At 35.8% G+C, this 13033-nt stretch overlaps 1 protein-coding gene across 3 annotated transcripts in view; it reads right to left on the bottom strand.

The window, feature by feature from the left end:
* Positions 1-13033, bottom strand: part of RFX7 (regulatory factor X7) — a 134195-nt gene that overhangs the window by 13574 nt on the left and 107588 nt on the right. For all 3 annotated transcript variants that reach the window (XM_042941941.1, XM_042941940.1, XM_042941942.1), the window contains exon 6: positions 332-448. In XM_042941941.1, the coding sequence (XP_042797875.1) occupies positions 332-448 (117 nt within the window). The remainder of the gene's footprint in view (positions 1-331; positions 449-13033) is intronic.

Below are 13033 nucleotides of genomic sequence, written 5' to 3'. Positions count from 1 at the left end.
ATCTTTCCCCACTTTTATTGATATGACTTACTACTGCTGCACTCTGGCATGTCTCAGTTAATTCTTATTATTGAAGAAAAGGAGATCAGACCAAGAACAAGGTGAAATCTATCAAAATCCTAAAACCACTATTTGTTATTTCTCTGGCAGTTTGATATATAGCCAGGAAAATAATGTTTGCAATTATTCTACTAAGAGCTTTAGAGTTGTTTGTATCTGTTGACTTAAATTTATTTCTAAATATAGTTGCTAGTTGAACTACAACAGCAGATGTTCTGTAATAAGTGATTACTAAAGAGATTACTAAAAAAACCATTCTGGTAAAGGATATTTAGATTTGCCTCTTGTGCCCAGGCGACGTGCCTTCATGTTTGGAAAGACATTTTTCATGATCTTTCCAAAATCAGCAGCACTTAATGGATGGTAACCAAGATTGTCGCAATAGCTCCTGCAAAAGAAGGAGGTACCAATTTAGAGCAAAAAAATTCAGAATACATAGGACAGTGCTATTTCAATACAATTTGACTACTCTGACAAAATAAAAAACCACATCTTCAAGTCATTCACCACAATTTTCATTGATTGTTCTTTGGAGGCTAACTCAGGTTTAGTTAGCTTGTTTCATCCTCAGGGTATACAATACCACTGCTTTCAACAGCATACAAAAAACTTGTAGTAAGAGATACTGGTGGTACAAAGTTTTCCAATTACAATCCAACCCTGCACTCTGAAATGAGCATATCCAGCTCAACCAGTAGGACTCGACATTTCCACATATGTATCAAGTTAATATATAGGGAGATAATTCCCAATATACACATTATGTAAGTCAGACATCAGAAACAAAACTATACGGCTTAAAAGAGAAACATGATATATTAGACCTAAAAGGGACTTTAGGGATCATCTATACCAACACTCTCATTTTACTGATAAGGGGAAAAAAAATGAAGGCACAGAGAAATTCCAAGGTCCAGTGTTCTCTCTTCACCCCTACCACTTTTATTATTGCCAGGAAAAAAGTACTTTGTAAGGCAGTAACTTCAAGTGGGAACAGGGAAACAAGCCAAGTCTTAACTACTACTGGAATCAGGTATTCTGTTTTTCTCTAGACCTGCCAGTCATAGGTACAAAGCCAATCCCTCCTCTACCAGTTCAGCAGCAGGTCAAGGCCCACATCTTGTCCTGGCTACCAAAGCCTTCCTCATAACTGCTGGCCTCTGAGAGAACCATTACCTGAGAAACACCAAAGAGGAAGTCAGAGGAATTCCAAAGTAATCCCATCAAATTTCCCCACCTCACCCCTAATTTCAGCATGGACCAGAGCAGCTTCTTGATGAAGCCATGCAGCTAAGAGCCAAAAAGAGATTTAGGAAGAAGAAACAAAGGAAAACAACTGGAAGGACTGTGAACAGGGTATAATGTTAACTGGGACTTCAGTTCTTGTAAACTGCTGAATACACTGGCAACATTCCTAAAGTGACCTGAATTTAAGAAGCCAAACTGGGAGAGATTTAATGTTATATTTAACTTGAGACTACATGTTACACTCTGAGTGGTTCAGGGGTCAGGTTTAAGGTACAAAATGAAGAGGTGACTATTTTGGGGTGCTGACAATTTAAATGAACTGCATCAAATCATAACCATTTCAGTAGCAAGTTAAATCAGTTATTTTTATGGTTTAAATAAGCACAGAAAGAAAATGTAAATGAGGTTGGTTCTTTTGCACCTCAGGGACTTGACATAACCTGAAAAGATTATTTTTCTTATTCTTCAAGTCTCAGCTCAAATGTTATTTCAAAAGTGTCTCTAACAACACTACCTTATCTAAAGCAGCGCTCTCCTGTGACACCCTCACCATATTATCTAAGAGTGTGCTCTGTTTCTTTCCTTTCATAACTTATAATAATTATGTAACAGCTGATTTACTTATCGTTTTTCTCCTCCATTAGGCTATATGTGCAACCAGGGCAGTGACCATATCTATGTGGTTCACCACTGTATTGTCCGCATTAAGAAGATTTAAGAGGTCCCATTCAGTCTTAATATGACATTAAGTACATCATACTTAAAACAAAAAAACCTTAAAGAAACACATAAAAAGGCAATAAAGAAAACACTGCCCACTAGGCTCTTGTGATAGCATTGGCATATATATATGCCTAAAAGAACTGACACCAGATAAAGAAAAGCAGGACAATGAGTCTAATAAGAGATGTAATATATCCACTCTATTCTCCCTCTGGGACTTAAGTTTTCATGTTTTTTTCATTATATTAGTATACCAAAATTTTTTGCTTTGGTGGAAGGGATGTGTGAAAGGTTGGCAAAGTTAAATATCAAGATGATCAATGCAAAATGTGCTTGTCAAATCCTGAGTGTAACTTTGGAATATGACCACCCCATTTCATGTTTTTTGATTCTTATTTATTCCATTAGAAGAGAGGAATTCCCCTTTAGGAAGATTGATTTTTTTTTTTTTTTTTTTTTACAATGACCTTATCTTTAGTATACTCTAGTAGATAAATAAGTACCTTGTAGACATAAACAGCTCAAATTACTCTTCCTGAATCAAATAGTAGATAATGTTAAGAATAAAACTGCTTATGATTAAAAATTCTATAGTTGACATCTTATATGTCAAAGAGAACACAGAGAGCCCCAAATTAAAAGCAACCATACTTGAAATAGGTCATAGATTTATTTAATTTTATGAAACCTCAGAACTGGCAATACATTCAGAAGTTGTATGGTTTAATTTCCTGCTGGATGTGAAAATGACCATGCTCATACATGATGGTTACATCAGTATGACAGTGTGAACACTTCCCCTGATAGAGACGGCTCTATACTGTGAGGTGGCCTATTCAATTTTAAGTGGTTCTAATTTTCAAAGAAAAAGAATTTCATTATTAGAGCCCATTCTCCATTGGGAAGACATATTCACTGATTTCACTTTAATCTGAGTAAATATTTTTAGGTTACCTATTCATAATTTTGAAACCAGCTATAGGTTATTCCAGCCCATGTGGAGATTTTGGTTAGTCTCCATCTGGTTTTCCTGGTTCATAATTTTAATTGCCGGTTGATCAGGCAAGATATGGTGTCAGTTAATATCTAACTCAGTGTCAGATTATATTTACCCAACACTTAAAACAATGGGAAGGAACAATGTTCTGTTCACAGGATAACTAATACCGTAATGCAATTCTTAAAATGAGATTTTTTTTGGGGGGGGGGTTGTTTTTGGTCTCACTCTTTTTTTTTTTTAAATATGCTTTTCAATCTTTGAAATTAAGCCTAACATTCAGCATAATCCTCAACACATCACTCAAAATCCTTGTAGCAAGTCAATCTTCAATGTTTATTCATATCATTTATAAATTAACTATGTAAGTTACACAATGCTTAAAGGTACAAAAATATAAACTAGTCAAAAATACTAGTGGCAAAAATACAGCCTTAGGATACCTTAACATACCTGGACATTTCTGAGTGATTTGTATGCATTACATTATTTAATTCTCTCAGTGACCTTGAGGCAGGTATTTTTCCCCCCAGCAGAGTTGTTTTTATTGTCTTGTAAGACATGAAGTTTCAAAACCATTATATTATACAGGAACTCCTGTTTTCTTATAGATGTAAAAGAAAATGGCCTTAGCATAATTTATATGAAAACATGTACATGTATTTCACTACATGTAAAATATATATACATTATTTATAGTGCCAGAATTCAATAAATGTCAATTGATAAGGATGGTGATACAGGAGTCTGGTCTCTAAAATGCACTTAAGCTGTCTCACTGCAATAGCACATTACTACCTATAAAAAGTGTGATGCAAAAAAAAAGAAAAGTGTGATACACTACCAGGTAGAAAATCAAGGAAGACAGCATTCGATGTATAGAAAATGTTATAGAGCATAACTACTTTATTTCTAAGAAGATAGATTTACTTTGTGTAGCAAAAATTCTGACTGGCACATTCTCAGCTGTGAGCTACAATTCGTGGCATGTTAGTGTCTTCATGAATGATTTCAAGATCCACACTTTTTTATTTTTAATTTTTTAATGTTTATTTTTGAGAGAGAGAGAGAGAGCGCACGCAAGTAGGGGAGGGGCAGAGACAGAGGGAGACACAGAATCTGCAGCAGGCTCCAGGCTCTCAGATGTCAGTATAGAGGCTGATGTAGGTCTCGAAGTCACAAACCATGGGATCATGACCTGAGCCAAAGTTGGATGCTAAACCAACTGAGCCACCCAGGTGCCCCTTGATTCATTCTTTTTTTTAAAAACCTTTTGATCCCCTTCACCCATTTTTCCCACCCTCCTGAACCCCTCCCTGCCTTTGGCAATCACTAGTCTCTGTATCTACCAACTTTCTTTTATTTTTAAATTTTTAAGAGTCCACATATAAGAGAGATGATACGGTATTTGTCTTTCTCTATCTTCACTTAGCATAATGCCCGCAAGCTCCATCCATATTGCCTGAACTGGCAAGATTTCACTTGTTTCTCTAGTGAATAATATTCTTGTGCGTGTATGTACCACAATCTCTTCATCCATTCATCCATCAAAGGACACTTAGGTTGTTTTCATATCTTGGCTATTGTAAATAGTGTTGTGATGAATATGGGGGAGCAGATATCCTTTTGAATTAGTGTTTTCATTTTTGGATAAGTACCTAGAACTGCTAGATCATATGGCAGTTCTATTTTTAACATTTTGAGGAATCTCCATATTATTTTCCATAGTGGATGCACCAATTTACATTCCCACCAACAGTGCACTAAGAATTCTCTTTTCTTACTACCTCGCCAACACTTGCTATTTCTTGTCCTTTTGAGAACAGCAATTCTTACAGGTGTGAGGTGATACTTCATTATGGTTTTAATTTGCATTTCCCAAATGATTAATGATATTGAGCAACTTTTCATATAACTGTTGGCCACCTGTAGTCTTCTTTGGAAAAATGTCTGTTTAGATCTTCTACCCAGTTTTTAATCAGTTTGCCTTTTGCTATTGGGTTGTATGAATTCTAAATTTTGCATATTTTCCCCTTATGATAGATAGTTTATAAATATTTTCTCATATTCAGTAGGTTGCTCTTGTATTTTGTTGAGTTTCCTTTGCTGTGAAGGAGGATTTTAGTTTGATGTAGTCTCATTTGTATATTTTTCCTTTTATTGCTTTTACTTAAGGTGCCAGATTAAAAAAAAAAAAAAGATCAAAGCCAAGACCTATATTTTCTTCTAGAAGTTTCACGGTTTCAGGTCTTATGTTCAAGTCTCTAATTGCTTTGAGTTGGTTTTTGGGTATGGTCTAAGATAGGAGTCCAGTTTCCATGCTTTGGCATGTGGCTGTCCAGTTTTCCCAACACCATTTATTGAAGAGACTGTCCTTATGCCATTGTATATTCTTGGCTTCCTCTGTCATAAATTAATTGACCATATATGTATGGGTTTATTTCTGAGCTCTCTACTCTGTTCCATGGATCCATTTTTCTGTTTTTATGCCAGTACCTTGATTACTTGTTACTTTGCTAACAGAGTTTGAAATCAGGGAGTGTGATGTCTTCAGCTTTGTTCTTCCATCTCAAGATGATTTTGGCTATTTGGGGCCTTTTGTAGTTCCATACAAATTTTAGGATTCTTTGTTCTATTTCTGTGAAAAATGCCATTGAAAATTTAATAGGGATTGCATTGAATATGTAGATTGCTCTGGGTAGTACAGACATTTTAACAATATTATTTCTTCCAATCCATGAGCATGGAATATCTTTTCATTTGTGTCTTCAATTTTTTCCTTATGTTTTGTAGTTGAGGGTACACAGGTCTTTTATCTCTTTAGCAAAATTTATTCCTAGGAATTTACTCTTTCTGATGCAATTATGAATAGGATTGTTTTCTTAACTTCTTTCTGATAGTTCATTAGTGTCTAGAGACACAACAGATTTTTGTGTATTGATTTTGTAACCTGCAACATTATTGAATTCATTATTAGCTCTAACAGCTCGCTGACCCAGTCTTTAGGGTTTTTGATATATAGTAACACATCATCTGCAAATGTCTTTTCCAAATTGGATGTTTTAAATTTCTTTTTCTTGCCTAATTGCTCTATGACTTTCGATACTATGTTGAAAAGTAGTGAGAGTAGGCATCCACATCTTGTTCCTGATCTTACAGGAAAAGCTTCCAGCAGTTCACTGTTGAGTGTGATGTTAGGTGTGGACTTGTCATATATGGCCTTTATTATGTTGAGGTATATTCCCTCAACCCACTTTGTTGAGGGTTTTTATCATGGATATTGAATTCTGTCAAATGCTTATTCTGCATTTACTGAGTTAATCATAGGATTATCTTTCAATTTATTAATGTGGCCTATCACCTGTTGATTGAAGACAGTAAACCACTCTTATATCCCTGAAATAAATTATTGATAGGTATGTACTTAACTGTCATCTTGTTAATTGTTTTCTGGCTGTTTTTGTAGTTCTTCTCTGTTCTTTTCTTCTTCCCTCACTCTCTTTGTGGTTTTATGGCTTTCTTTAGTGGTATGCTTATACTGCTTTCTCTTTATCATATGAGCATTTAGTATAGGTTTTTGCTTTGTGGTTACCAGAAGGCTTACATATAACAACTTATAGCTACAATAGTCTAAGTTTATAACTTAAGTTTGATCGCATTTTTTTTAAATTTTATTTTATTTTTAACGTTTATTTATTTTTGAGACAGAGAGAGACAGAGCATGTACGGGGGAGGGTCAGAGAGAGGGAGACACAGAATCTGAAACAGGCTCCAGGCTCTGAGCTGTCAGCACAGAGCCCGACGCGGGGCTCGAACTCACGGACTGTGAGATCATGACCTGAGCCGAAGTCGGCCACTTAACCAACTGAGCCACCCAGGCGCCCCTTGATCGCATTTTAAAGCTCACCTTCCACATTTTATATTTTTATGTTACATCTTTCTGTCTTATATACATCCTTTACTAATTATTATAATCAGTTATTTTTACTTTTGTCTTTGAAACTTCACTAGTGATTACTACCTTTTTACTATATATTTACTTTTGCAGTAAGAGTTACTCTTTCATACATTTTCCTGTTATTAGTTTGTGTTTTTTCAGCTTAAAGAAGTCCCTTTAATATTTCTTGTAAGGCCAATTTAGTGGTGATAAAATCCTTTAGCTTTTATTTCTCTGGAAATCTCTTTATCTTTCCTTCAAGTCTCAAAGATAACTTTGCCAGGTAGAGTATTCTTGGTTGGAAATTTTTTTCTATCAGCACATTGAATATATCCTGCCACTCTCTTCTGGCCTGCAAATTTTCTGCTGATGGATCTGATGCTAGTCTTAGGGGGTTCCCCTGTATATAACAAGTTGCTTTTGTCTTGCTGCTTTAAAAATTCTGTCTTTAAACATTTTAATTATAATGTATCTTGGGTGGGTCTCTGAGTTCATCTTAATTTGAACTCTCTGGGCTTCATGGATCTGGGTATGTTTCCTCCTCATATTTGGAAGGTTTTCAGCCATTATTTCTTATTTGAAGAAATAAAAGCTGTGTCGCAGATCACTAGTCTTAGGGATCTTGAGACACAAGCCCTGTTGCTTTTCAAACTTAGATACTTTGGGAGCTCATCTCCCAAGTTTAAGTCTTAAAAGTTATGGTGCCCAATGTGGTGTTCAAGTCTTTTGCTCCTCATGGAGGAATTCTGGGTTTTGAGTTCCCTCCTGATTATGGGTCACCTGGGAGTGGGGTTTATGGTGAGACTCTGTTCCAGGCCCTTTTATCTGCTTGGATGTGGTTTTCTTCTCATTTGTCCAATGTGTAGTCATCACTCAGCCAGTCTTTAGTTTTTTTTTAGAGGAAAACTGTTCATATGTAGCTGTAGAGTCAGTGTGCCTGTGGGACAAGGGGAGTTCAGGATCTTCCTACATCACCATCATGTACCATTTTCCTCAGTTATTTTTATTATACATACACAGTTTAGAGATGAGGAACTTACATAGAGAGGTAAATCTGGAAAGAATTTAGTTATCCAGCTGATCTTACAGATGGGAAATATTGTTAATTAGTAACTACAAGCAAACTGAATGCTTGGAAGGCAACCAAAATTATGTCATTGAATTTTTTTCTAACATTTATACAGAGAAGTATTTTTTTAACTTTTTTTTTTAAAGTAATCTCTACACCGAACGTGGGTCTCAAACTCACAACCTGAAGATCAAGAGTTGCATGCTGTACTGACTGAGCCAGCCAGACATGCCCAAAGAGAAGAATTTATTAAAAATTACTGATTTTCTACTAAAAGCCCCTTTTCTTAACAAGATCCACACTATTGTTTTGGTGAGGCTTAACATTCATGTATTATAGATGGTAACAAAAGGTAGAGGAATTTAGAGAGGTCCCAGTTATATTGTTGGGTACAGTTATATTGCTTTAAAAGTATTAATCACACAATACATTTGCCAGGTAATCTGAAGACAAATGAGGTAAAAGTAATATGGCCAAATATCTAATTAGCTTGAGCCTTTGAAAAGTGGAACAGTTGTTGAAATTCTCTAATATGTTTAAGGTACAATTAGCTCCTGAGACTCTGGAGAGAAAACTCTTTGAAAGTACCTAAACTTGATCATAAACAGATTTGATTTTTCTTAGTGTTCCACATTCTGGGTAGAACAATATTACACAGCTAAGTCTGAGGCACAAGTGAAGTCTGCTGGGCTCTCGCATTTGGCAAGGATACTTGGAGAACACTGGAGAAGTGCACAGTGCAATGGTTTGCTGTACCAGAGGACAGCAGAGCTGGAAAAGGACTGTGTACGTTTGTTAGGTTAGTTATGGTGTCTCTAATCTAAACCCTGGAGAGAATTTAGAGCTGTTAGTAGTACTATTAAGCCAAGTTTAGACTAAGATAAAATACCACTTGTTGAAATTCAGGGAACCTTATTTTTGTGGTAAATAACTACATAATGAACAATATATCTAAAAGATTACTTTGTTTGAAGTCAACAACGTTAATTTTAAGAAGAGTTAAATTATAATGTATATATAAAGCAAATAATCATGTATGACCTTATTACCCAGGTCTTCCCTTCCAACTTGCCTTTCCTTTTTATGGGCTTATTACCCATGATTTTAGATAATAATCCCAAGGGAAAAAAATTTGTGTCCTTAACTATTTAATCACAGTAAAAAAGGAAATATTTCTTTTATTATTTCTTAAGAAAGGCTTGATTTCTCACTGTTGCTTATGAAAGAGCCATTTAAAACAACTATTCTTTTGGTCAATTTGTATTGTATCTTTTTTTAAAAATAAAGACTATATATATAAAAAAATTACAAGTGTACACACATAAATATATACATATGCTGATAACATTCTGTATGCAGTGCTCCTGTGGTACCCTTATTTTTATTTTTCAATTGTCTCAGTTTTCAGTTCTTCTAACATAAAATGTTCAGATTATATGAATACAGATAGTAACTGCCTACAGTTTAAGAATGAACAAAAACACGGACGCATGCAGCACCTGGGTGGCTCAGGCCATGATCTCACAGTTTGTGAAATCAAACCCCGCACCTGGCTCTACGCTGACAATGCAGAGCCTGCTTGGGATTCTGTTTCCCTCTCTCTCTTTCTCTTTGCCCTTCCCCTGCTCATGCACACATTCTCTCTCTCTCTCTCTCTGAAATAAATAAACTTTAAAAAACAAACAAAACACTGAAGCAATGCTTTGACCCAATGAATTCCTGATTAACCATCTCTCTTCTCTAAATTTCCATCAAAATCCAATTTTACTATACTAATAGTTCTTCAATAGTTTCAAACATTTCTTAAAATCCTGTTAGTAAGAGGATAAATCTGGACAAAAACAAGGTTGTCTACATTAAAAAAACAACAACACACCAATAACCTCCAACATCATCTTGTACAATCATACCATTTTGTAGATGATAAAACTAAGGAACAGAAAGGTAAAAATGATTTACAAGGGTAATTAATTATTGAGTGATTCTTTATATCACTGATGAGCCAAGCAGTTTTATATAATGAGTATTTAATACATAATGACTGGTGGCACTGCTAATTTTCAAAAGGCTCCTTCTTAAGAACACCGATCAGTTCCCAAATTGATTTGCTACATAAAATCTCACACCAATAAACACATATAGATACTATACAGTATGGCATTCTTCTATAAACTACATCAGCAGGAAATAAAAGAGATATATTTAACCTGCCTTTAATGAGAATAATGGACAAAGACTTAAATACATTCTCCACAAGAGCAGAGAGCCAATTGGCTAAAAACACATATAAAAATCCCCTCAACTTTAGTCATCAAGGAAATGCAAATGGAAACCCAAAGTGGGGGCGGGGGGAATCCCTCATGTTCACACACAATAAAATGAACAAAGAAACGGTGGTATATATTCATAAATGGAATAGTGAACAGCTATTAGAATGAGGGAACCAAAACCATGTGAAACAAAATGCATGAATCTTACAAACATGTTGAATAAAAAAGAACACAGATAATAAATTACTGTATAGGGGTGCCTGGGTGGCTCAGTTGGTTAAGCATCTGACTTCAGCCCAGGTCATGATCTAATGGTGAGTGAGTTCAAGCCCCGTATTGGGCTCTGTGCTGACAGCTCAGAGTCTGGAGCCTGCTTCAGATTCTGAGTCTCCCTCTCTCTCTGCCCCTCTCCCATTAGCACACTAATGTGTGCTAGTCAGTCTCTCTCTCTCTTTCAAAAATAAATAAACTTAAAAAAATTATTATATAATCTCATTCATATAATATTAAAAAATAAACAAAGCTAATCTGTGGTGTCAGAAGCCAGGAGAGCAGTTACTCTTGGTAGGGCTAGGGTGGTGGTTCTGGGAAGAGAGTGATTAGGAGGGGACCCAGAGGGCTTTCTGGGATGATGGTAATGTCATGCTCAGTTTCTTGATCCGGATGCTTGCAGTATGAGTGTAGTCACTTTGTGAAAATTTACCAAGTTGTACACTTAAAATCTGTACAATTTTTAGTGTGTATGCTATACCTCAATACAAGCTACAATAAATATTGTAAATAAGATGCTATGACAGAAATATATATAAGGTGCCATGTGATCACAGAAAAGGGAGTCATTTAATTTAAATAATTAAGGGTACAATGGTATATGGAGAAAGTGGATTTAAATTGGGCCTTAGAAAAAAAGCAGATTTATCATATGAGTGGTAGGGTGGGATGGGGGTGAGGCAGATCTGTTTCATGTGGAGGACAAAATGTGAACAAAAAATGAAAAGAGCAGGCTGTGTTTTTAAAATCTCAAGAGGTACAAAATAGCTAAGGTGTAGGATAAATAATAGGAAAAAGGAAAAAGGGGGAAGAAAGGCTTATACAAAATAAGATTTGTAGCAGCTACGGCCAAAATGCTGGATTGTGGATGAGTCTGAATAATAACAATTGCTGCCATATATTGAGGGCTTACTATGCTCTGAGCATTGTGATAAACATTTTACAGATATAGTTTTAAGCCTTAATAAAAATAGTATGGTATTTTACAGAGGGATAGAAAGCAAATTGACACTAAAGGTTAAGGACTTGCCTGCAACTACAAATCCCAGCATATGTCTAAATTAGGATTCAAACTTGGATGTGGCTAGTTTCAAAGTCTAATCTTTCTCTACTATATAATTATACCTTTCTCTGAAAAATAAAAGTTTTGGACTTCATTCTATAGCAAAGGGAAATATCAAATACAATTTGGAAGGAGTCCTTTTTATAGTTTACACTTTTTATAGACTTTTAAAGAAAGTCTTTATAGAGGGTTTCATCTTCCAGGTGAATAGTTTTTATTTCTTATGATTAAAATGGCTATTTCATTTGCTGGTTCATTTCAGTTAACTTTTCAATAAAGTGTGGCAGTTAGAACTACAAATAACATTTCTGGGTCTTTAACATTCATGGATTTCAACTTTATACTTTTGGTGACATCAATAAAAGGAAGGGCCACTGAAATCCACTTCTCCATACAACAATGGAAAAAACTGGCAAAGCTGGTCAATATCAACTTTTCTGAATTCTGGAAATTAACCCAAAGCTTTCAGTAAACTAGAGAGCATTTACCCAAGAAAACTGGCTGATTTTCAGTAAGAACAGCTTTGTATCATTTTAACTTGCCCTGATTCCCTCAAGATCCAACAGTAGCCTTGAAAAGTAACAGCTCAACATTCCCAGTTCAGCATAGTGGTCACTAGAATAAACATAACACAGCTGGAGCTTGCTCAAAGCCACATCCCAAAGAACTGTCATTATTTGTCTTCTGTGGTGGATTCTGTGGATGATCCCACTTTTGGCTACATCTGATCTGTCTTGTAGCTTTGTCCACTGCAAAAAGCTTTCTCCCTTGAGAGGATGGAATGGTAGGGAGAGGAAACCGTTAAAAAGAATTGTAGGCAAATGTCTTAACTTTGTGGCTGCCTAAGACAGTGGATAACAGCTGGGCAGACAACAAACTAACCAAAAACTTAAAAGGAAAAACTGGTAAATAAGACGTCCATAGAAGCTTTGGAAAGCTCCACCTTATTCCTGGGAATCTAGAAGGCCATACACATGCAAAGGGCTGTGTGCATCTCAAGACCCTAGAAAACCCCAAGCTCTCACCTCTGGCTAAACTTGAGGCTCCACAAAAGCACGCCGTAGAGGATTAAGAAGAGCTGTCAATTGCTTGACTGTTTATGGTATGCCCCAACACACACATAGCCCTTTGGTAAAGACTGGGAGATTTACTGGTTAAAGTTATTTAAAGAAATCTCTGTCCAATCAATAGCTGGCCACTAAGCAATAGCTGGCCACTAAGCTGAGTAGAGACTTCAATGACCGGATAAAAACATCAGAATTCAACACTAGCAGACTGGTTCTACAGGAAATACTAAAGGGGGGTCATTCAAGCTTCAGTGAAAGGACACCAAACACTAACTTGAATCCACAAGAAGAAATAAAGAGCACCAGTAAAGGTAGCCATATAATAAATA

Source organism: Panthera leo, chromosome B3, assembly GCF_018350215.1.
Source record: "Panthera leo isolate Ple1 chromosome B3, P.leo_Ple1_pat1.1, whole genome shotgun sequence".
Lineage (NCBI taxonomy): Eukaryota > Metazoa > Chordata > Mammalia > Carnivora > Felidae > Panthera > Panthera leo.
Note: the sequence above shows the minus strand (reverse complement) of the source record. Positions and strands in the feature narration are given on the sequence as shown.